The sequence below is a fragment of the Neomonachus schauinslandi genome, chromosome 8 (genome assembly GCF_002201575.2).
Source record: "Neomonachus schauinslandi chromosome 8, ASM220157v2, whole genome shotgun sequence".
Classification (NCBI taxonomy): domain Eukaryota; kingdom Metazoa; phylum Chordata; class Mammalia; order Carnivora; family Phocidae; genus Neomonachus; species Neomonachus schauinslandi.
Genome location: NC_058410.1, coordinates 142804877 through 142831113, shown reverse-complemented (window position 1 = coordinate 142831113; position 26237 = coordinate 142804877). Strand labels below are relative to the sequence as shown.

General features: G+C 46.8%; 1 protein-coding gene across 2 annotated transcripts in view; it reads right to left on the bottom strand.

Moving 5' to 3' along the window:
- Nucleotides 1–16270, bottom strand: part of CARMIL1 (capping protein regulator and myosin 1 linker 1) — a 308066-nt gene extending 291796 nt beyond the window's left edge. For both annotated transcript variants that reach the window (XM_021696859.1, XM_044917255.1), the window contains exons 1-2: nt 16155–16270; nt 11576–11673 (exon numbers count right to left, since the gene is read on the bottom strand). In XM_021696859.1, the coding sequence (XP_021552534.1) occupies nt 11576–11673; nt 16155–16194 (138 nt within the window). In that variant the 5' untranslated portion in view covers nt 16195–16270. The remainder of the gene's footprint in view (nt 1–11575; nt 11674–16154) is intronic.
- Between the last annotated feature and the right edge of the window lie 9967 nt (nt 16271–26237).

The window sequence follows — 26237 nt, the reverse complement described above, 5'->3', positions numbered from 1 at the left end:
AGTCCTTCCGCGCAGGCGAGTTTCGACGGTCATCAGCTGGGGAGGCGGTGAGCAGAGCTGCACAGAAAGTCTCCCCAAACTGCAACCCTTCCACTGTCCCGAGGACGTGGGCAAAGAAGAGCCACCGGCCCCCCCCATGATTTACAAGAAAAGTGGCGGGCAGCCCCAGGGGCCGAACGGAACCATCCCGGATTGAGCAGACAAGCCAGCACTGGCAGGGGGTTCTCTCCAGGTCGGGCTCCCTTGCTCTTCCTATGAGGGAAGAGGACATCTTTCTTGGGTTGCTAGTGACAACCAACGTGGGACGGATGGGGTCAGGAAACCAAAAATGCCCGCTGGGAACTTACCAAGCGGCCCGCACTCCCGCTGGCCCCACTTCCAGCTCACGTCGCGCGAGGCCAGGGCAGACCGTGGGGCAGGGGAGGCGGGCACCCCTCGGCAGGGACAGCCGGCCTGCAGAGGGCCTGGCAGAGCTTCTGACGTCGCTGCCACTGCCCCCCACCCGGGGCTCGTCTTCCCTGGTCGCTTCCACAAAGGGAGAAGAACGTGGCCCTGAGGAAGGAAGGAGTCTCGTGGGCTTGCTCTCTGAGGAATAATAAGGGGGTCCCTGAGGAAGTTCGCCGAACCGCAGGCAAAGGGGGCCACACCGACGGCTCTCGAAGGAGAGAGACGCAGGCTCAACCGCGGGGGGCGCTCAGCGAGGAAGAAGGGGCTCTCCGAGAAACTGCTCATGGAGGAGCGCTCCCAGGTCCTTGCCTGGACATGCCCCCGCCCAGGGTAGGAGCGTAGGGAGAGGGCAAAGAGTGGGGGACAGCACGTGGGAACAGAAGGACCCGGGAAGGGCCACACGACTACAGAGACTTAGTGCTGGCTGCACGCAGGAGAAGTAAATTGCCTTCACAACTGTCTGGAAGAAAAGTAGTGTCTCCTTTCATGATGATACGAAGCTCTCCTCTAAGGCAGGGCTAGCTGTCCGTGCTCATTAGCTCAGGAGTCTCCTCCAGGACGCTTGGTCTCGTGAGGGAGGCCTGGGCCTTATCACTTGCAAATCTGCTCAATGACCGTTTATAAAGAGCATTCAAGGACCCAAGGGAAGAAAGTCCCACGACAGGGGCAAAGATCAGAGATCGAAATCCTACAATACAGTCTCACACTGGTTAGGGCGCAGCTCAGGGAAAGAGGATGCTGATTCCGGGACAGTGACAGTCCGGAGCTGTCACTCTCGCCGGCAGTCAAACTGAGCACAGCGAGCAGAGCACAGCACACAGAACTGTCAGATCATGCTACGTGTATGTCATCTGCACTACAATAAGAATTTTTTTAAAAGCTAAAAAAAAAAAGGCTGTGACTCTGGAAGCCCATTTGCAGTCACCAGAAGACACAAGAACCACAGGACTCTACGCCTGCAAATAGGCCACAGGAGTAAAGACCACACATCCCACAGGCACACGGGAAAGGGCCTTAGATTGCCAAAAAAAAAAAGTTTGCCTCGGGAGGGAGGGTCCGAGGAGTGCCGGCCTAAGAAATACAAGAACTTGGACAAAGAGAACAAGCCAGTCTGTCTTTTTTTAAGACAATAAAACTGAATGCGGTAGGGGAATTACTCTCCATTGAGACTTCCTGAATAACAATCAGGTGAAAAACATATCCCTTAGAAAGCCTGTCAGGCGGCAATTCCATTTCCAGGAATTCATCCAAGAGAAATAAATAGGAGGATGTACTGATTTATAGGGCAAAATCATGGAAGCAAGCTAAGTATCTCATAATAAGTGTTAAATTATAGTGATTAATGAAGTGCCATGCAGGAGTCCAAAACATAGATACATATTATACATTACACATATACAATATTAATACATATACAATATAAACACATTATTGTCATGGAAAGCTTTGACCTTAAATACTAACTAAAGTAGAGTACCAAATAGTATTCATAATTCCATTTTTAAAATGTCATACATTTATACATATATATGTGTAGAAAAATATAAAAATACTTACTGATATATTTTCCAATTGCCACTTCTGAATTGATCGCCTAGGTGATTATTTCAGTTTTGCTTTCCTATATAACTTTTTAGTAATGCGAATAGCTCAGATACTTCCAAAATTTTTTTTAAAAACAACAAAAAGAAAGTGTTTTCAGCGCCCAAGCAATGTGTAGCTGATATTCTTCACCTGGCAGACCACAATACACTGATGTTTCCTATAGGGTCTCGAGGGACAATTCCGTGATGACACATATTACATCCCCCCTTCAAGAGACTCAATCCACAGGAGCCCACTGAAGGCTCTGAGAAATTCTGTTTAATTCATTTTCACCGTGTTTACCAAATACTTGTGATCCCAAAACACCTACGATTTAAAAGGCTCATTGACAAAGTAGGATGATTCGGAAGCAAGGTGATCAGAACAGTGAAAACTCTGAAAGCAACATCGTCCTCCTGTAAGACTGCAGGAAGTGAGCGTATTCAGCCTGAGGACCGAGAGACCAAGGAAAAACAGGACAACCATCTTCAAAGGCTTGAACCTGAACTGATGGGAAGGTGAGAGTTCTGTGATGTTCCAGAAGACTAAGCTAGAATGAATGCAGACAAGTCACTGAGAAGCAGATTCCAGCCCAAACTAACAAAGGGCTTTCTGAGACTCTTGTTTTTCGCATCTCTGGAAACAGTCAAGCAAAAAGTAGACACCCAGGGATGTTACTAAAGAAACTTCTTGTAGGGTAGGGTGCATGGTTAGATGGCCACTAAGAGTCCTCCAGTCCCAAGACCATCTGGGCAACAGTGGAGGACAGCAAGATCTGAACACACTTCCCCGGAGTCAGCTGAAGTCAGCCCCTCCACACCAGAGGGCATGCAGAGGACACGGGCACTAACCCCGGGTGACACCCATAAATGTCTCCTGAGACCCCCAGGCCCAGGAGTCAGCAGAAACAGATACATTTGCCTCCTTAGTAGGGACTAAGCATGCTCATCACCACTTCTGCCACAGGCTGGAAAAGCTCTAAGCGCAGTTCAGGACATGTGTGCCCCTGCTTCTACCTCTAAGAGGACGCACTGTGCGCCTACCAGAGCTAAAGAGACTAAGACACCTGCAGGCCAGGGTTCGCCAAGGCACAATGTCTTCAAAACAGAAAAACTCTCTCTCAAAACACAAATATAAGGAAAAGGACCCAGTGGGTGAAGGTGAACAGACTGTTTTATATACATACACACGCACACACACACACACATGCACACACCCTACCCTATGCAACCTTTCCCACCTTTACCTCTCTTTTCTCAAAGAGTTGGGGCAAGTGATCTATTTAGAGAGAAAGAAAAATAGGGCACAGTAACAAAGATTTAGACAATACACTCTATATACACCAAACCAAATTCTTATACTCTATTAAAAGAAAACAAGCATTTTAGAAAGGGGAGGATGATGGAGGTGGGGAGACCAAATCTTCCACCCTTCATCAGATTTTATAAAGTTGCATTTTTCAATCTACTTTAACAATAGATATTAACAGTGCTTCCAATGAAATGAAACAGTGTTACAGCAACCCTTCACTAAAGTCTTTGTTTTCTCAGAAACTCTGGGAAAAAAAGAGTTCTCCCTATTCATTCCATATTTTCTGTAGATCTCCTGGCTCGTGCATTTCCACCATGCCCCTTTCACAGGGCTCACACACACCCCTGCCTCCCCCGCCTTCCCACGGTGGACCTAAATGCCCTGCTCCCCGGTGGCTAAATCCCAGAGGCTGGAAAAGAGTATCTTTTTAAGAACAATGAAAAGTTACACCAAGCCTGATATATGTGGGAGGGCTCGCGTCCAAGGTCGTCGGACTCTCCTCTCCTAACTACAGCAGAAACGGGGGCAGTTGCAGATGACAGAGTAGAACGTAAGTGCAGCTCGGGTAACAGGTGCACGTTGGCCAGAGCTGCCTGCTGGAAAGAGATGCCCAGAGCCAGAGCCCGCCTCCAGCGCCCTACCCAAAAATCAGTGGGAGCCGGCTCCGGCCTTGAGTCGGGGTAAAGTCTGAAGCACTTCAATATGGATTTATTTTGAATTTCCCAGGACTTTTGCCAGGCCCCTTGGCAACAATGTGTGCTCTCTGATACCACCCCCCCCCCACCGAAGATCGTGTCAATGTTGTTGCTGTTTTCTAAAGCTCAATTTTCTCGAGTCAGGTAACTTCACCCAGGTGCTCTTAAAATTACCTAGGCACGGAATTGTAAGTGATCCTTAAAAGTTGAGACTCCTAATGGTACCACAAAGGGAACTGTTCGAATTACCCAACAACTGGCACACAAAGGCCTCCCACAAAGACAAGTGAGCCCGAAGACCTGGGACAATGATCTTCCAACAGTGTACCGCAGAGGCCACCGCGGCTCCAGACATCTGATGTGAACTTCATCTCTCCATCTACCAGAACCGCCGGAAGAAAACACACACGCGTGATCAGATGTGTTGCACAAGTTTGACATATTAGAGGTAAGCTGTGCTGTCAGCATAAACCACGTTCGTCCAGAATTCAGAATAAAGCTGCTCCTGCCATCCTAACTTGGAAAGCTTCCTGAGACGGGAGAACCAGCTATTTGAAAAGCTGTGATATTTGTACCACTTAACTGGTGAATACAGAGTCTCTCTATACTGTGCAGCCAAAACAAAATCTGATCTCCTCCTTCTATTTCTAATTTATGTTCATCAAAACAGCCTCGCTGAGATCACTGATTGGGTTTATACTATTTTGGATTCAACTATAAATGTGCAAAACAGACTCCTAAAGTAGCTCTACTTCATGGGCTCCCTGGAAAATGTATGTGTTTTAAAAAGGTAATATTGGTGGGGCGCCTGGGTGGCTCAGTTGGTTAAGCGACTGCCTTCGGCTCAGGTCATGATCCTGGAGTCCTGGGATCGAGCCCCGCGTCGGGCTCCTTGGTCAGTGGGGAGCCTGCTTCTCCCTCTGACCCTCTTCCCTCTCGTGCTCTCATTCTCACTCAAATAAATAAATAAAATCTTAAAAAAAAAAAAGGTAATATTGGTTTAAAAAAAAACATCTGGACACCACTGGCCAAGGCAGATGTTGCCTGAAAGTAGCCGCAAAACACCCATTCCAGGGCAGATTATTTGTCTGAGAAGTGACCATGCCATGGGCCGTACCGCTGGACCAAGTTAGGCATGAGGGACCGGGAAATCAGGAAAGTGTTAAACAGACCGGCCACGCGAAATGAACGTGGCCTCATCCCAAAGCACAATGCTTTCCAGATCAGAGAATATCTGAGATTTAAAATCATTCACAACTAAGTGGGCCAGATACCTGCAAACTTTTAGGTGAGAGATATTCCCCCTTTGAATGTATTTTTTAAATAAACAGGTGGTCACAGACTTTATGTTTTGAGTTAATGGAAGACAGCACCGCCACCAACATATTTTAGGGATACATGTCCCCAGAAATAACATCCTTACACCTTTTAACATTTTTAATATTAACTGACAGTTATTCCAACCAAACCTAATGCAGATGCTTAAAAGTTATAAATCCAGTCAAATTAAAAAAAAAAATACATTAAAGAGATTCTGGGGTAACTTTGCAAAAGGAAATAAATAATGGATGAACTGTTTCCAAGAGAACAGGTGATACCATGTCTCCCGCCTCCTCCGTCTAGGAAGAAGGGCAGTCCTGTTTTCCTGCTGCTGGTCCATTTGATGAAGGGTGTGGAAGAACGAGGGGTTGGCAAAGATGATATAACCCGAATTCCAAAATGGAACAGAAAAGAAACGAAGCTGAGACCAGGGATGAACCTTCCACATGCTTCAGAGCCACCACCCGGGCAAGAGGAAACCACATTCCTTTCCCAGAGGCCAGCAACACCAGAAGCGTGGGTGGGAGCAGGTCACCGGGGACCCTGCTTCCTCCTGACAATATTTTTCTTTCAACCATTATCCTCAAAAAAAAAAAGAAAAGAAAAAAGAAAATGTCCAGACAATGCCAAATGCTGTCAAAGACTTGGAGAGACTGGACTACTCATACGTTGCTGGTAGGACTACCCAGAGATACAGCCACTCTGGAAACCAGCTGACAGCTTCTTCTAAAACTGAACAGGCAATTCCAATTCAAACCTGAAATTGCACTCCTCGGCATTCATCAGGGAGAAATGAAGATGCGTGTTCACACACAAGCCTGTAACTCTGTGTCTCAGTTTTATTCCTAATAACCCCCAGATAACCCCAAAACAGAAAACCACCCACAGGTCCATCAACAGGTGAGTGGACATCCAGACCATGGAACAGTGCCCAGCGGGGGCCAGGGGGACACAACGGCTACACGCAACACCCCGGAGGAATGTCTCAGGTAGGACAAAAAAAAAAAAATCCCCCAAAGGCATATATATTCTGTGTGATTAATTTACATAATATTTTTGAAGTAACAAAATTTTAAAAATGAAGACCACATTAGCAGCTCCCAGGGGTCAGAGAAGTGGGTATGCGGGTGTGGCCCAGAGACGCAGGAGCAGGAATCCTTGTGGTGGTGGAAATGTTCTGCATTGTACAGTAACATCCTGAATGTGTACTACACTCTGATTTTGCAAGACGGGAGAAACTGGGTAAAGGCTACCAAGGATCTCTCTGTATGACGTCTCAAAACTGCATGTAAATCTGCAATGATCCAAAACTGACAAGTTTAACTTAAAAAAAATGCATAAATTAAAACAGTTTTAAAAGTCCATGTACCAGGGCGCCCGGGTGGCTGGGTGGGCTAAGCGTCTGCCCTCGGCTCAGGTCATGATCCCGGGGTCCTGGGCGCGAGCCCCACGTCGGGCTCCCTGCTCAGAGGGGAGCCTGCTTCTCCCTCCCCCTGCCGCTCCCCCTGCTTGTACCCCTTTGCTCACTCTCTCAAATAAATAAATAAAATCTTTAAATAAACAAATAAATACAAATAAATAAAAGTCCAGGTACCGCAAAAACTGGATAAAGATTCAACTAGCAAATGAGAAAATGGAGTAAGAGTCTAAGACAGACAAAATCACTTCCTGGTGACACGCCCTATGGACAAGAGAGGTTATTACAGCAATAGATGACATGCACCAGTGTGTGGCCTTCAGCGGACCCTCCCGCCACTTAGATAAAAAGTACGGGGCCCGGGGACCGTACCCTAGGAGAGCAGTCCTAAGGATGGACAGCCTGTTCCAGCCTCTTCTATCTTCCCTTTAACTGTCCCCAGAGGCCCCAGCTCAGGTCTGCTCCACCCTGATTTCCTAACCTATACTCATTAGAGTCTCTGGCCAAGTAAGATCGAGAAAGCACACTCCAGCTCATTCTTAGGAATCAACCATGCGCATCGATGTATTAATGGCTCTGAAAAGCCATGTAGTAAAGACACTGGTTTATCTTTACCACCCTGATCGCCAAATGAATGTGACCACAGATCTCCCTGCCCCCTGCACATCCTAGCATTTCTGATTCCATGTGACCAGAGCCCTACCTGCGGAATTTCGGATCTGGTCAGTTGCACTCCATCCTGCTGAAAAGGAGATACAGCTCTAAATATTCTCCTTGGCCTTATGGTCCTGAACTCAACCCCTCAATAAAGGCAGGAGATGCTCGGGTATCCGGAGTGGCATTTTTGGTGCCACTTAGAAAACAAGGCAGGATCTCTCGGTTCCTCTTGCTTTATCATTTGTTGGCTGTTTATTGGTGCTGGGCATTGCACCAAGCCATATTAACACATATCCCAGTTAATCGTCAAAGCAGCCAGGAACAAACAGATACTGTTACACAGCTGTTTCGTTAGCAAAAGAACGGAGGCTTCACAATGTTATAAAGCGGCTGGGCTGCAGTGTGACTCAGGTGTGACTCCAGGGCCCAAGTCCTTAACCACTGAACCCTACTGCCTCCCTGGAGACCAGAGGATAAAGTGCACAGAAATGTTATTAGAAACAGGTGGTTTCTAATGTTATTAAAATGTTATTAGAAACAGGTGGTGAGAAGAGGCCTCTTTAACCAGTCCCGTTTCACCTGATAGCCCGACGGCAAGGACAGGCATCCCCTCCAAGCCTGGCCACTCTCCACTTTGCATCTGCTCCAGCCCCTACTTCTGCGGAGGCTTCTCTAACATGTAAACCCCCTCTGGCTTCCAGGCTTATTCTGTTCCCTTTGACCACAACACGTCTCTACTCTCTCCCCTTGGCAACTCCTACTCAGCCCACATTGTCAGCTTAGGGTTGCCTTCCTCAAGAACTCTTCCCTGATGCAGCAGCCTGAGTTTAGGGTCCCTCTGATGTGCTGTGATGACCGCCCCCCAGTCATTCTGCCCATAGCACAGCTCAAAGCACGACCCCCTGACATGTTTACCTCCCCAGCGAGACTGTGGGCTCTGGATACATGAAGTCTTGTACATGCACTAGGCATGGGACACAGGACGTGCTCAATCAGTCTGGAAATTATGTATAAATCAATCGATCAACCAAATAAACACAAGGATTCCTGATCCTTCTAAGGTCCAAATCTTCCTGATCATTCGGTGAAAGAGTGAACAACAAGCCAAAAGATATTTTCTTTTTATTTGGAGAATAATGGTGAAGCAGGGGACGCCTGGGTGGCTCAGTCAGTTAAGCGTCTGCCTTCGGCTCAGGTCATGATCTCAGGGTCCTGGGATCGAGTCCCATGTTGGGCTCCCTGATCAGCAGGGAGTCTGCTTCTCCCTCTCTCTTGGCCCCTTCCCCCGCTCATGCTCTCTCTCTCTCTCTCTCTAAGTGAATAAAATATTTAAAAAAATAATGGTGAAACAGGCTCTGAGTGAGGCAGATCTGGGGCTCAAATCCCAGCTATGTCATTAACTAGCTAAATGAGCTGAAGCAACTTATTTAGCCTCTCCAAATCTGAATGAAGATGTAAATAGTGCCTACCTCACCTCACGGAGTTGCTGTGGGATTGAATAAGGTAATGCATAATTAAGTGTTGGGCAAAGAGCCTAGCACTTGGTCAATGTTCAATAAATATTAGTTATTATGACCATGAGAAGAAGGAAGATGAAGATAAACCCTCTACTGAAGATAAGCTACAAATCATATAAAGTCTCCAACTGTAAAAAGAGGGGACTAAGTGACATGTAACACACACTCTCCCAGCCTTATAAGGAAGGACGCTAAGAGCAGGCACTGTGAGAAAAGAAAGAAAACTGAAACAAGATATATTGAAGTATGAAACCAACTCATTTATTACCGATGTTAGTGGACTGACAGCCAAAGAAAGTCAGAAATGAACATTACAAAGAGATTCCCCCAGTGTTTTCATTTAAGTAATTGAACTTCTCTCAATCCAGAAACTCCAAAATCAACCACGTGAAGGTCAGTTCGTCATTGACCATCTTGCTCCGACCTGAATATTTCTATTAAGATTGTCAGACTCCGAGTATTTCAATTAATAATTCCTATCCATACATGTAAGGAAAAGCCAAAACAATTTTATGCCAAATTATCAGAAACTACTTAGGTTCCAGATTTGGGGAAATAAATGCTTACATGCAAAGACGTGTAAAATTTGGTTTCAACCTTAACTGCAGCTTATATTGAGATGAGTGGGGGGCTGGGGTATATGGGGGAGGGTCCTTAACATTAAGTATTTTTTTTTAAAGATTTTATTTATTTATTGAGAGAGAGAGAATGAGAGAGAGCACATGAGAGGGGGGAGGGTCAGAGGGAGAAGCAGACTCCCTGCTCAGCAGGGAGCCCGATGCGGGACTCGATCCAGGGACTCCAGGATCATGACCTGAGCCGAAGGCAGTCGCTCAACCAACTGAGCCACCCAGGCGCCCAACATTAAGTATTAATCGTAACTATTTGTAAATGGTGCTAATTTTGTTATATTGGACACTTAAGTTTGTCTTTGTAATTTTCACTTTGCAGATTTTACTCATGGCATGGGTTCCTTCCTAGTATGATGAACAGTATCCATACCAAATAACAGCACACACCAGGTAGGATGGTTGTAGCAAACACTACTTGACAATGACAACTTAGTTAGATAAAGGTGGATCCATCCATGTAAAGATTTACTTTAAATGTATAAAACAACAAACAGCGGAAACAAAATGTCTTCTCTCTCCACCACCACCTCCCCAGAATACCACTATCTTGTAACATTGAGTAACATATACTCTAAGGAAATTTACTCTTTATTAAAGCAAAATAGGGCGCCTGGGTGGCTCAGTTGGTTAAGCGACTGCCTTCGGCTCAGGTCATGATCCTGGAGTCCCGGGATCGAGTCCCGCATCGGGCTCCCTGCTCGGCAGGGAGCCTGCTTCTCCCTCTGACCCTTCCCCCTCTCATGTGCTCTCTGTCTCTCTCATTCTCTCTGTCTCAAATAAATAAATAAAATCTTTAAAGCAAAATAAATCAGAATGATGGCACCCATTGATTCTGCTCTTGGTAACCCTAATAATGCAGGCTACATGAACACACTTTGTCACGGGGCCAAAGCCCCTCCATCAAGTATTCCACTTCGATTTCTCTGCCATCCTGACTTGTACACATAGACCACAGAGAAAGAGAAGTCATCCACCAACAACATAATCCTTCCATCTACAGGGGAAGGCAGTCAGATATTCTAAAAGATTCTCAAGACAGATGTTATCAGAAAGACACTTGCGATTCTATGGCAAATTCAACTGAAGAAACAGAATATTAAAAATATTCTCTTTCAATGACAGGTGCTTGGGATTTGTTTCAAAATACTCCAAGGTGGGGGGGAAAAACTGTGGGGAGATCAACAATATTGGTAAAACACGAAAACCTGTTGAAGCTGGATGAACACACACGGGGTTCAATATGCTAATCTCTACTTTCGCATATGTTTGAAAATTGCCAATGATAAAAAGATAAATAGAATATTCTCTCCAACAAAAACACAAACAAGGTGTACTCCCCTAAGAACCACTACAATACCACAAGGCTCCTCACCTCTAAAGCTATAGTCCAGTAACTGACGATGCCCTTCCCCACTCTGTGCCCAACACGGTCCAACCCCTGGGCCCCTAGCAGCTCCCCCACACGCTGGGGGACCCCAAATCCAATCTCAGCAGATAAACTGCCTGCACCAGCCATTTCCCTTCAAAACACCAAATGTCCCATGAAATAACAGGCGTCTTCTTCACCTTGAGATGGACTCCGATATAACATCTGAGAACATTTATTTACCTACTTAAACCAACATGAGATGAATTTTTTAAACTCCTCCCTAAGTCCTCACAAATGAAATCATACAACCAGCCACAACAAAGATAACTATAAATAAGCTCCAATTCACATCAAATTGAATAATTTGAAAACAGGCTGTAGGAGATGACCTCAGTGTGGGTGATTGGGACAATTTTAAGAAATAACTTCAATGTCGAAAATGTAAATATCCTACTGTTACCTTCCAGCGGGCAGATATTCCAATTAATCCAGGAAAAAATGGCCCTGAGAACTTTCCAGCAAAATATGAAACACAGCACTTGAGTTGCATGGAAATTAAGCAATCAAAACAATGAAGAGGAAAAACACTTTCACTTCCAAACGTTTTAAGAAACGAGAATACTTACCAGCACTTTGTTTTCAACTTTGTCTCCCTTAACTTCCAACTTTACTTTCTTCTTCACTGCAATTTTTATCTTTCTGCCAATAACATCCTTTATGCTTTCTGAAAGAAGGAAAGAGTTTCATTATATTCTTTTATTAATAAGAAAAAAACACTGGAGAGGAGAGAACATTTGAAGGAGTATTTTTGGTTGTTTTTATTATTGTGATTTTTTTTTTTTTTAGCTTGTTTTAACAGGCCTGATAGTTATCAGTCACCCCATAGTTTATGATCACCTACTATGTGCGTTGTACTGTGTGCTCAGATGCGGAGGCAAATATAAAAGCATATGACTTACTACCAGTTCATACAAGGCACAATATAATCTCGCTGGGCAAATGGATGCACACACAAGAAAAAACACAAGCAACGCCAGGAAGGTTCATGGAGGCCTGTGTTGCATGCAGACCATAAGCACAATGGGAATTCATAAACTCCCTTGGCTGGTTACCTCTGGCCCCTAGCAGCCTCTGTGTTCATCACAGAAAATATTACCATTTTCTAGGAGTGCCTGACATCACAGTTGGGAAATATGGCAAAGAACCAGAACCAGACTGGACAATTTGGCCAGGGAAGGGTGATCCTGGCCATCTGTCCTTCCGAAGACATTACAGCACGACACCCCCAAAGAGTGGTCAAAGACAACAAGAAAGAGGAATCAAGAGAGACGGGGAGACTTCAAAATCTAGATGGTGGCAGGAACGACTCCAGGGAGTGCTCCAAATGGAAAAGGCCCTAAATCAAACTCACTCTCCTCCCCACTCCTCTGGCCACTAACGAAGCTAGAAATTGTTTCCTATCAGATAGAAAGCCAGTCACCCACTCTCCTAGAACTACCTCCTAAACAGCTCCCAACTCCCCTGGGCTTGACCCCTGCATTCAAGGGCTCAGAATCTCTCCCCAAGACAAGTCCATGATGCCCCACTTATCAGCTCTCTGTCCCTCCCTCACCAAAGGGACCCTCCAAAAACCACAAGTCTGATCACATAACTCTTGCTCTATGAGTTGCTGTCATTTTTGGATAAACCCCAACCCACTAGCAGGCCACTCAAGGTCTTCCACAGTTTTTTCAGTTTAACTTCTCAACACACACACTTAACAATCCAATCATCTTCATCATCTCCATCTTGTACACCCCCAGGATTCTGTACGTACTATTCTCTTTCCTGGGATGCCTTTCCCTAGTCTCGTCCTGGTTATGTTCTACTTCCAAATATAGCAACCTCGGGTGCCTGGGTGGCTCAGTCAGTTAAGCATCTGCCTTCGGCTCAGGTCATGATCCCAAGGTCTTGGGATGGAGCCCCATGTCAGGCTTGCTCCCTGCTCAGCAGGGAGCCTGCTTCTCCTTCTCCCTCTGTCTGCCGCTCCCCCTGCTTGTGCTCTCTCCCACTCTTGCTCTCTGTCAAACGAATAAATAAAATCTTTAAATAAATATGTATATATGGAAACCTCCTCTATACTTCCAAAGCTCTGTATTCTATATTATAATCATCTTGGTTTATTCATATATTCAACAACTATATGGACACAGGAGGAGCTCCTGTATGCCAAGTGTTCGACTAGGTGCTGAGACACAGACAGCCTCTGCCTTTCACAGGTGCTTACGACCTAGAGAACACAGATAAATGCCCCTAGGCAAATCCACACTCACTACCAAGAGATCATGGACAAGGAGATTCGGGAAAGTTTCAGGGAGGAAGGGAACCCTGAGCAGAATCTTAAAGGAGTAGGACACAGACCACTAGTCCAAAGTACAGTGTACAATATAATCCACTGAGGTGGAGGAAGAAAATATAATTTTTACTTCTATTTGCGATGTACTCCAGTTTGTTTTAAATTATAAATGAAGTATATATGTAGTTAAGTAAATAAATATGTTTTCGAAGGGGTAATCAAATATTCTTATTGGAAACCCACTGCTAAGTTAGGTAAGAGTGAAGAAGGAGAAGGAAGAGCGTCGCCCACATGGAGGAGAATGGAAACAAGAGAAAGTGCAGCTTGTGGGGGGGACCAGCAACCAGGTGGGACGTTTTGGTAAGAAAGGGGACAAGTGGGGGACCTCACTGCCCTGGGAGTTCTCTATGCAGCGCCTATCTTATCAGAGCTCAAAACAGATAAAGGCTACTCCTCCCCCCCCCCCCCCCCCCGCCCTAAAAAGGCATGGGGGAAAGGAACATCAGAAACAGACTTAAGAGGGGCGCCTGGATGGTGCAGTCGGCTGAACCCCCCCCACTCTTGGTTTTGGCTCGGGTGGGGTCGAGATCTCGAGTGGCAGGATCAGCCCCGTGTCAGGTTCTGCACTGGATGTGGAGTGTGCTTGGGATTCTCTCTCCCTCTCCCTCTGCCTCTCCCCCTCGTGCTTTTTCTCTCTAGAATAAATAAATTTTTGGAAAAAAAAATAAGAACATACACACGTGGAACAGGACTGGAAAGTTATACACCAAAAGGTTAAAAGTAGCTTTCTCAGGGAGGTAATACGGTTGACAGATAGTCTTCTCATTCTTCTTAGCGTTTAAAATTTTTTATAAAAACCTGTATTTCTTTCATTAGAGATACGCAAGGCATTTTTTTTACCGTCTTCGGGGATTAGCTTAAGGGAATACACTGAGGTTTTCACATGGTTGCCATTTTGAATTGATCTGAGTGTAACTGTGAGCACTTGAAATTAGAGAAAAGCAGGTGCAGGAATTTCCCCTGTCCCAGACTAATTAGGCCATTTAAAGGCCCAGAAAAATCATACTGGTCATGTCACAAAAGCATGTGTCACTTGGTTGAAGGATATGTGAGCTGGGCAAGACTCAATAAACACACAAATTCCATGTCTAGATAAGGATTAAATCGACTTTTCAAACACACCAAAGAATTTATTTTGAGAACCATTCACATAAACCAGGTATCTTATTTCCATCCCTCCCCTCTCTCTTGAGTCTGAGTAACTACCTAACTTTTCATTACCAGGCTCAAGGTCAACTAACTTAAAAATCTGCCCACGTCTTTGGCCATCCTTCTCCCCTGGCCAGGGAGGCCAGCCCTCCCCCTAAACTTTCTCAGGACCTCAGGAGGCATCTGCAGAGACTCTGGGCGTTCTTTCCTCTTCCAGGTAGGGTGCTGGGAAGACCTCAGCCTCCCAGAACCGGATGGGCCACTCACTCCAGCAAAGGCAGCTGATGCTTTATCTCAGCAGCTGACTCCACAGGGTTGGGGAGAGAGAAGAGGCCAGAGTGGGGGAAGGGGGCAGTAACTTCAGATCCTAAATTTGGGTGAAGAGTAAGGATTGGGTTTTTTTGGTGTTTTTTTTTTTTTTTAAACAAAAGCTGAAGCTTTCATACAAACCTAGCAACAGCTTCTTCACATCAAGTGTCACCTGCTGAGTTAGGTACTAATGGAAGAGCACACACAACTCTTCCAAAGTGTTATGACTAAGAGGAGAAACCAAGGGGCAAATTTCTCAAGTGCAGATGAATGGGCAGGCAGAACTGCCTCTTGCTGTCAGCCCCGATCACACAGCATCTTTCTGTGTAGTGTGCCAAGCATGTTACAGTAAGGAATACAGGTCCCTAGGGCTCAAAACACGCGCGCAGAGACACACACACCTTGTTAAAATACAACGTGTTCTACATACACACACGCTTAAACGCTGGGTTTTCGGAACACTCATCCCCGCCTCACTTTAACTCTGCCATTTTAACCCTCCACATAATTAAGTTAAACCCCAAGACATAAAATCCAGCCCAACCACCCCCCACACGCACACCAAAAAAACAAACAAAACAAAACATAAAAAACCTCAAGGGACTCAAACAACGGGTCACCTTGCACACTGGTTCCCTGAGCTGCGGGATGGGGAGAATCGGTAGGTTAATTATTACCAAAATAAGCTTGTACCATTAACCCTCAGTTTCCCGGCCCGAGCATGAGTCACTCCCGTAACCCTTTCGCTCCCCGCCGGCTGGGCGAAGCCAAGCCTCGCCCGGCTCAGGCGGCACCCCAGACTAGCGCCCCCTCCCCCGAGGCCGCGTGTGGGAGGAGCACCTCGCCGGGGGGCGGGGAGGAGCACCTCGCCCGGGGCCGGGGAGGAGCCCCTCGCCGGGGGGCGGGGGGAGGGGGATGGTTGCGGCCCGGCAGGTGCCAGAATCGACCCACTGGGCGCTCGCCCCCTGGCCCCGCGCTGGCCTTTCCCGGACTTCCCCGAGTTTGGGGAGGTGGGCTGGTCGCTGTACAGGGTGCTCCTCGCTTCCAGAACTCCCAAGCCCGAGGCAGCCCTCCCCCCTCTTCCGCCCACCGCGACCTCCCCGCGTCTCCGGTCTCGGCTGGGGAGGCGCCCCGGACTCCCGGGCCCCCGCTGCCGCCCATGGCCGCCCTCCCCGGACTGGGCTTTCCAGGCTGCGAGACGCGAGCAAAGTTCCCGGCGCCCCGCCCAGCACGCAGGCGACCTGAGGGGCGCCGCGACTTCGCGGGACCTGCGGGAAGGCGGGGGAGGGCAGGGGGCGACGGGGAGGGGTGCGCAGGGGCAGGCGGCGAGCCCGCGGCCGCGCCACTCTTACCTGTCAGCTCCCTGGGAACCTCGGAGCTCTCCTCGGTCATGGTGGCCCTCCAGGCGCGGGGGCAGTGCCGGTCCAACTCTGATTTACGGCCCCCCGCCCTCCCCCGAGCCCCTCAATTTTTAGAGGCAGATGCAGCTTGCGCACGGAGTAGGCAAGAAAGCGAGGGCGGAGATGCAATTTTGCCGCGCCCCCCGCCCCTCAAAAAAAAACAGAGTTGCAAATACGAGGTGGTTCTGCTGCGGCCGCTGCTACATGTCGCCTCCCCGCAGTTCCCGGCGGCGGAACGGAGACCCGGGGATTCCGCGCGGGCGCGCGCGGCGGCGGCTCGCGGCGGCGGCTCCCGGCTCGCGGCTCCCGGCTCCCAGCAGCGCTGCTCCCGCCGCGGCCAGCTCGCGCCCAGCCCCGCGCCGCACCTACGGCCCTAGGTGAAGGCGGAAGGCGTGCGGAGAGGGCGGGGAGAGCGGCGCGGCCGGGCCAAGGTTTCCTCGCGCTCCTGCCGGGCTGAGGTTGGGCGGGGGCAGCTCCGGCCCTCCCCCTCCTCCCCCTCCTCCCCTCCCCCTCCCCCTCCTCCGCCTTCTCCTCCTGCGTCTCCTCCCCCTCTTCCTCCAGCGTCTCCTCCTCACCTCGCGAGAGCCGGCCTCCGCACGGGTCCCAGGCCGGCCTCCCGCGCCCGGCGCTCGCCCCTCGCGCGGGGCGCACCCGGCAGAGGGCAGCTGCGCGGGGCTGCGGCGGCGGCGGCGGCGGGCAGGCGGGCAGGCGGGCGCCCTTCCTTGCAGCTCGCTCCTAAACCACCCGGGCCCTGCGTCTGGAGATGCGGCGAGGGAGCGAGGGAGCGCGAGGCCGGAAGCCATCTGCCGGCTGGGAGCGGGGCGAGCCGGGTGTGCCCGGGCTTCCCGATTCCCTGTCCCCACCTCCCGGCGGCCGAGGGAGCACGAGGATGGGAGACTGCAGATGCACGCAGATTCCGCAGACCCGTCTGCACGGAAGCCCGTTCTGTCTGGGACCCTGTTCCGCACTTTCCTTTGCCAGCCCTCCCTGTGACATGCTGTCTTTTCATCAGCGTGATTAATTTTCTATTCCTGGTGAGCAGGAGCTAGACGAAACCTGGAAACACTAACCATATGGGGAGAAGACACTTTTCTATGTGCTCAGCCGGCGCCCCGCAGCCGCCGTTAACAATCTCAAGACCTTGGAATTGAGAGAGCGCTTTGGAAAAAGCCTTTCACTCGCGGCGGCATCTCCTTTAACCCCAGGACTTAGTGGGAGAGCTAGCCGAGCAGTGTTCGCAGAAGCCGGATTAGGGCTGCTGATAGGTCTGGTCCTACCTGGCCCCACTCCCTCGACTTCCCCAGACCGCACCCCCAGAGAGACAACTTCGGGGCCAGGAATACTTGTGAGCGCCTCACTTGCTGCTTTCTTTCCTGGCAGCTGGGAAGGTCTCTGTCGAATCAGGTTCTGTTTTTAAAGGACAGAAAGAGGGGAGGGAGGAAAAGGAAGGGAATCCCCTAGTTTCAAACATTGCTGTCGACCTTGAATCGGCAAGAGTAATCTTCAGCCTCTCTGCCTGGTGTTATTTAAGGCATGTCCCGATATGGTCCTTGCTACGCTTCTAACCTCTCCCACTCCCCCCTCCGACAACCTGACTCTTTCCAAGACTATTTGCTCTTCCCAACCCATTAAGGCTATTTGGTTCTTACCTGTGTTTTCAATCCAGCCCAATGTGTACCTTCTCTGTGAAGATTTTCAGCGGTTTTCAAGGGCACTGTGATCCCTGTATTAAAAATCAGCAGAGTATATTGCCTGAAACACTTTGTAAGCCCAAACCATACAGTGCCTTCTTACACTGCTTATATATTTATCTGGTTTTACTGTTTAACTCTTGCTTTGTTCCCTGAGTTTGGATTTGTCTGCCCAACTACCTAGGCTCTGGGCAATTTGAGGGCAGGACTTTATCTCAGACTTCTAAACCTCCTCAACAGGCTTGTGCAAGATAGGAGTTCAATAAACATTTGTTAACCGATTGGTTTTAAAGCTTGTGGCCTCAGGCTCCCTGATGTTTTCTCAAAAATTGGAAGTTGCTTTAAGTTAGATGTTTCCTTTGTGCATTAAATATCTTTTTTGCCCAATAAATGGAAATTAACATCTCAAAACTATCTTCCATTCAACTGTGTGTGTTAAAGAGGATTTTTCTGGCACACGCCAATGGAGTTTCAGAAATAACCCTGAAGGTTCCAAACCATGTGGTAACAAGTGCTCGCTTCAGCAGCACATATACAAACCATGTGGTAACTTGTGAAAATAAGGACAAAAGATTTTTTTTTTTCCTGTGCCCCGGGGTGATGGAAAGAATAAAGGAAAGGCTGTATGGCAGTCCTGTAATTCAGTGCTCCTTGGCATCTTGTAGAGGAAGCTGGGATTTCAATAAAAGAATCCATTTTTTTTCCACTGCAAGAAGGGTCTTGATTGGCTCTGGCATCTCTGAAAGCATGGATTCAAATGAATCTCCTATCTCGATACCGAAAAAGGACTGGCTGATTTTGGGTGCAAAACTCAAATATGTTTCAGAATAGCAAGCGGAGAACTCCAAGGAGCACTGTTCATAATGCTGCATAACCCAGCCCGTGGTAAACATCCCCCTGCACAATAGAATCAATGGTGCCAGCTTAGAGAATGCATTTCAAATTCTGAAATGAGTGCTTATTTACTGAAACCTACCCACCCCTCCAATGCTGCAAACTTAACCTCAGTGAAACTGCCCTTTAACTTCCAGAACTGTAAGGTCATCCCTGCCTATGCTGTCTTAATTCATGTTAAACCACCACATGAAACTGATTGTCACTATAAATGAGATGAACTATAGCTTCATCTAAGTAAATATTTTTTTATAAACATTTTTTTATTTATTCATTCGAGACACAGAGATACAGAGAGAGAGAGAGAACATGAGGAGGGGGAGAAGCAGAGGGAGGGGGAGAAGCAGGCTTCCCGCCGAGCAGGGAGCCTGACGTGGGGCTCGATCCCAGGACCCTGGGATCATGACCCGAGCCGAAAGCAGACACTTAACCATCTGACCCACCCAGGTGCCCCTATCTAAGTAAATATTTATATATAGCCGTGTTTGGGCATTACCACTAGCACTGATAAACAAATCTATTAGAAAGAAAGAGAAAACTGGTTTTTCAGAGCATCCCTACTGGACCTGAACACAGTTGCAAAATGTAATATATACGGAGTAACGAAATTATTTTAGAAAATTATACATAGACTTTTATCTTTAGTTCATAGGCACATGTTCATATCCATATAGTATATTTTGTAGTGCATTCTGGTGAGAAAGTACACTCTGAATTTAAAAATCTGCCAAAAATACTATTGTCTGTAATGATCTAATACACTATTGTTGGAACCATATCATATAATGATTAAACCCATGGAAACAAAACAAAAGAAATCAGCAAGCTATCAACAATCAATCAAACAAACCCATAAACTTACCCAAGTCAATTTCTGATCTTGCATACTACATTGAGAACTGGTTTTAAAAGTGGAAGATATGGGTGCCTGGGTGGCTCAGTTAAGTGTCTGCCTTCCGCTCAGGTCATGATCCCAGAGTCCTGGGATGGAGTCCTGCATTGGGCTTCCTGCTCGGTGAGGAGTCTGCTTCTTCCTCTCCCTCTGCCCCTTCCCCTGGTTATGCTCTCTCTCACGCTCTCTTTCTCAAATAAATAAATAAGATATTTTTAAAAAAATAAAATAAAACTGGAAGATATTCAGATATATAGGAACCAACAAAATTTCCATTTCCCACCCTTAGAAACTATCATTGGCTAGAGGCCTTCTTAAGGAGATGTGTGTTTCTCAACTGGGTAATGTAAACTTTTCTGGAAAAATATACAATGCACACTAAGCTTGCAAACACCTCCAGGAAAAAAATTATTGTATCTCTGATTAGAAGACAGTGCGAGGTAAATGACCATTAGATAATATTCCTTTAAAGTATTCACAAATGCCATTATATGGGGAACTGCAAAGGAATAACGATGAAACAAGAGCTCTTGTATTGATTTTTGTTGCATCTGGATAATGGGTACATGAGAGCTCATTGCTCTCACTTTTATGTATGTTTGAAATTGTCAATCATAATCAGAACAAATCCTTCACAGATAAGACTGAGCAAGAAGGAAAAAGTCAACTCAGCTATTAACTCAGAAACTCTATTTGAGCGTGCCATCATCAGAACTCACAGTTACCCAATGGTTTTTCCATATTCAAAACACCTGAACACTTCCAAAGATATCACATTGCCTTGATTCAAAGAAGCACTTTTGCTCATTTTCATATTAATGAAATCAGAACACATTTTATAATTGGCGTAGGCAATTAACATCATGCTTCTCACACCCCACGCCCAACACAAGTACAATATCTGCTCTAGAATCAGTGGTGCATCTGACAACTAATAGCCTCTGACGGGTTAGAAACTGTAATTCCTCTATCTTTATATCACAATGAGGAAATAAGTTCAGATTTGTGGAGTGACTTGCTCAAAGTCACAGAGTAAGAGTCAACGGTTGAACCTAGAATTTGAGATTGGCAGGCCAAGCATTTTGCTACGCCCCTTTTCCAGGCTCTTGGGCTGTGTTCTGTGGGAAGTTTGCAGATGGCCAGGGCTTGGCCCCCACCCGCCCACAAGATGCTCCCTCTCTAGGAGGAAGATTAAGGTGATCTTCGATTGCCCTGCAGTTAGTCAGTCCAGTGTCAGCCCCGTGGCAGGTGTGAATTCGTTAAATCTAACCGAATTGAACATTTTTAGAAAATCATAAAAGTAAATGCAAAACATTTCCTTAGGTGCCAAATGATGAGTTCGGTAAGTGCCATAGAAATTCATAGAAGTGAAGGGGAAGAGAGCGCTACACGGGGAGGTGCCTTTACAAACTTACTCAACAAATGTTGAGTTGAGCACTTACTATTTGCCAGAGGATATAAATGGTGAATTATGCGGCTTTTTCATGGAACCCTGATGAAGCAGTCGAGAGAGAGAGAAAGAGAGAGAGAGAGAGAGAAGGGCAATTGCTCCAAATGCCGAGGTGCGGGATGGAGGGTGGGGAGGTGGGAGTGAAAATGTGTACAGGCCAGAAAACAAGATAAAACATGGAGAAATTGAAATAAATTAAGTTTTAATCAGTGGAGATGGAGGGGGACTAGAAGGTCCTGCAAGATCTTAGGAACTACCAAATGAATTTGGATTTATCCAAAGAGCAAAGGGGGAGTTTTTGAGAGATTTTAAGCAAGGTAGCACCATAATCCGATTTTCTTGTTTAGAATGATTACCTGCTTGGAATAATAGAAAAGACGGGAAGGTAGGCAAGACTGCTAAAAGCAGAAAGAGAAGTTAGGAAGCTGTTGCAATAAATGAGAGGGGGAAAAACCAACAAAAACAATAGTAGCCTGAGCCAAGGTAAAGGCAAAGGGCTGGTCAGATCTGAGAACAGTGGATGGAGGGAGGAAGGGAGAGGAGGTGAGGCCCCGGGTTCTAGGTTGGTGAGTGGGCAGGGGGGGGCTGTCACTGACTGGAAAAGCAAGCACTGAGGAGAACATATGTGGTGAATCAAGATGAGGGGTTTAGGTTTGATCTGAAGAGTGTGAGGTGCCCACAGGGCATCCAAGGCAAGATGGTCATTAAGTGGCTGGATAGGGAAGTCTGAAGTTCAGGGGAAGGTCTGACATGTAGATTCAAGATTCATCAACATATGGTATCTGAAGTCATAGAATTTTGTAGGAAAATCTAACTTATCTGATTAGATGACTGTGGTTATCACAGAGGAAATCCATCTCAGGAAGTGAGTGAGATCTAACAAGGGAAGTATATAGACTGTGAGGAGGAAAGAACTTGAACTCTGAAGAATTATAGGCCACCAGAAAAAGTAGAGCTGCAAGGGAGACTGTATAAGTTATCTATTGCTGTGTAACAAACCACCCCAAGACCTGGAGGCTCAAACATTTACTACATCGAAGATTCTGTGGGTCAGGAATTTGGGAGCAGCTTAGCTGGGTGGTTCTGGCTCAGAGTCTCTCATGCACTTGAGGTCCGCAGCCAGGTGCAGCTGAAGGTCCATTGAAGGCTTCACTGGGCTTCACAGAGTGTTGGCAGATCTCGGATCCTCACTGGTTTTTGGCTGAAGCCTTAGTTCTTCAGGACACTCAGGGCTGCTTAAGCATCCTCATGAGGAGCACCTGGCTTTCTCCAGCGTGAGTGATGGGGGTGGGGGGCCAGGTTGTGGGAAGACAAGCTGAGACAGAAAATGATAACTTATTTTTGGAATGACATGCCTCACTCCTGCTGTAGTCTACTGGTCACAGGGATCAGTGGATCAACCCAGGTCAGTGAGGGAGGTGACTGCACAATGTGAATATCAAGGGCAGGGATCAGTGGGAATGTATTAGAAAATGTCCTACCACAGAGCCAGTGAAGTACCAACCAGCACAGAGAAATAGCCAGAAACCAGAGAAAGAGGACGTCAAGTTGGGAAGACATGAGAAAATAATACTTCAAGAAAGGGGAAGGGGTTCAGAGTGTCCTGTGCTGCTGAAAAGTCAAATGTGATAAGGAATAATGTGCATTGCCTGAAGTTAGCAGTAAGGAAAGAATTGCTTTCTTTGGAGAGATCAATTTCAGTAGACTGATGAGGGAATAAGATAAATTGCAGTGGGCTGAAGAGTGAATAGGAATTGGAAAAAGGGGGTAAGCGGAATGCAGATAACTCCAGAATGGGGTAGCCAAAAGGCTATCCGGCGGACTTTCTGTTGAACACAGAGGATTTAATACTTACATTTATATAATGCTGTTCTTCCCAATAGAGTGGAAGAGAGAGAGAGAGAAAAAAAAGGCATGAAGTCCCTAATGTAAACTATGGACTTCAATTAATCATATTGTATCAATATTGTCTCATCAATTGTAACAAATGTACCAAACTCATGTGAGATGTGAACAAGAAGGGGAATTATGGTGGGTGGAGGCTGAGGGGGGGGTGAGATAATAGAAAATATGTACATTGGTCTCTGCCCCCAGTTCTTGGCACAAAACTCCTAAAACCCTTGTAATTTCCTAAGTGATAAGAACACCGGGAGCATCTATTGTTCTAATACTTGGTCTTTGACCCTGTGCCTCACACGGAGCTCCTAAAACCCTTACAAATTCCTAAGTGTTAACAGCACTAGGAGCATCTTTTGTTCTAATGAGGCGACTCTGGGTGGGTTCCTGGTGGCTCCTGGATGGGGCTAGTCACCTAAAGACCCACCATGCTTAGAAGCTTGGAATTTTCAGCCCCACCCCCATCCTCCAGAGAGGGAAGACGGACTGGAAATGGAGTTAATAATTGATCGTGCCTACATGAGGAAGCTGCCATAAAATCCCAATAGTATGGGGTTTCGAAAGCTTCCACATTGGTGAACACATCCACACCAGGAGAGTGACCCAACCCAACCACATAAGGACAGAAGCTTCTGCTCTTAGGAGCCTCGCAGACTTCACCCCATGTATCTCTTCACCTGGATGTTCCTCTGTGTCCTTTATCACATCCTTTAATAAACTAGTTAGTGTGTTTCTGGGAGAGTTCTGTGAGATGCTCCAGCAAATTAATGGAACCTGAGAAGGGGATCATGGGAACCTCTGATCTGTAGCCAAATGGACAGAAGTTGTGGGTGACCTAGAGACTTCCTAGTGATTGGCTTCTGAAGTGGGATGGGAACAGTCCAATGGGACTGAGCGCTTAACCTGTGGCATATCCAAACTATCTCCAGGTAGATAGGTCAGAATGAAATTACACTGTGGGACACCCAGCCGATGTCACAGAGAATTGCTTGTTGTGGGGAAAAACTTCCAAGCATTCAGTGACTGGAAATGTCAGAAGTGAAATGTTCTCTGTAAAAATAAAAAAGACACACAGGAAAGAAAGACAGAGGAGAGAAGAACTGGGTTTTTCCCATACAGATAGAGGAATGGGGTGCCTGGGTGGTGCAATCCGTTAAGCTTAAGAGTCTGACTCATGGTTTCAGCTCAGGTCCTGACCTCAGGGTCATGGGGTCGAGTCCCGCAACAGGCTCCACACTCAGCACGGAGTCTGCTTCTCCCTCTTCCTCTGCCCCTCCCACTCATGCTCTCTCTCTCTCTCAAATAAATATATAGAGAGAGTGTGTGTGTGCACAATCGCGGGGAGGGGCAGAGAGAGAAAGAGAAGCAGACTCCCTGCTGAGCAGGGAATCTGACTCGGGGCTCGAACCCAAGATCTGGGGATCATGACCTGAGCTGAAGGCAGACACTTAACTGACAGAGCCACCCAGGCGCCCCTAAATAGATAAATCTTTAGTAAAAAGGAGGAAAGCCATTTTTTTCCTTTGCAGGGGGTATATGGAAACTCTGTACTTTCTGCTCCCTTTTTCTGTAAATCTGAAACTGCTCTTAAAAATAGTCTACAAATTTACATCAAAATGCATAAAACCACAAGGACCAAAAAATAGGAGGTGGTAGCAAGTAAGGAAAGTCAACATTTTGGAAACTGGGAAAGCCAGTGGAGGAATGGTAACTGACTTAACAGACCAAAGAAAGACAAATTCTAAACCAGCAGAGAGAAAGCAAATAAAAAGCAAGCTAATTTCTAAGGCAGAACCCAGGAAAAATCTCAGGAACCAGAGACAAATTATCTCTGAATGCAGAAGTGCAGAATGAGAGAGAAGAAAACCCAGGAGGGGTGATAAACACTTTAAAAGGAAGCGTTTGACGCTCAGATTCCCACCTCCACCTTACATAGCTGATCACCTTCCACCCCAAAAACCACCCCCAAGAGGCGCTCCCCCACCCCCAGCTGCCCAAGACTGGAGGTTTACTCTTTGGAGAGATTGAATCAAAAGGACTGAGTCTTGGAACAGCAGAGGGTAAAAGTCAGAAGTCATACCATACTGAAAAGAGGGAAATTTAGAGACAGTCTACCTCCTAAGTGTAACCCCCCACCCCACAACTTCTTTCTCGGCTTGCTTCTCGAAAGACTAACAGCAAGGCTTATAATTTCTGATAGAGGACTAGAGAATTTGTCTCCTAGGTTATTGAGTAACTTTAAAAGAAAACCCTGTGGGGACGTCTGGGTGGTGCAGTCAGTTACGCTTCGGACTCTTGGCTTCGGCTCAGCTCATGAGCTCAGGGTCGTGAGATCGAGCCCCACATTGGGCTCCATGCTCAGCATTGAGTCAGCTTGAGATTTTCCCTCTCCCTCTGGCCCTTCTGCTCTTTCTCTCTCTCTAAAATAAATAAATAAATATTTTTTAAAAGAAAGAAAGAAAACCTGGATTACTGATACATGGGCCTTTGGCACTGAAAAAGTCAGATCCCCATCGATCGCCCTAAATTGAGCCCCATCAGTAGATCAGCCCTGCCCATTCACGTAGAGCTTCAGATCAGCTTTGTTACACCTCACTGTTAAATATGGACACCTAAGGAACACTGATATTTGAGGAACGCCTCTACCATAAAAGCGAGAGACCCTAAGAAGGAACGCAGAAGAGCACGGAGGACTCTGTAGTGAGGAAAGTTCTGCTTCTGGTCAGGATGGAACAAGAATTAGACATTCTTTGCCATCAAAAAGTAGAAAATTGTACAAAATACAAGAAACTACAATTTTTCAGATATTGGACATGAGATAGGACAGGAGTAGGATCCTGGAAAGAAAGGAAACAAGGAAAGAGACCGCTATGATGGCCCATTTTCTGCCTGGGAATAGCTGGATCATGGGTGCAAAGAGGGGGATCTTGCATGAAGTCCAGCCAAGGTAAAGTTTAGAGAGGCAGAGACAGCTGGATATTGCAAGGTAGATTTCTAAGGAGAGGGAAGCTGGGCTGAAGAAGGCTCCAGATATCAGCAGAGGGAATCCCTCAAGTCTTGGCTGAGTACTAGGTCAGACACAAATAGGGTGAGATTCTGCAAGGGCAGGCAACAGACAATTGGGGTATTGTAAACCCAGCTATTCCTAGAGCTCATGAAGGGCAAAGAGATATTTGAGCTTTCAGACCAGTTCAAGCAGGGATTTGAGTGTT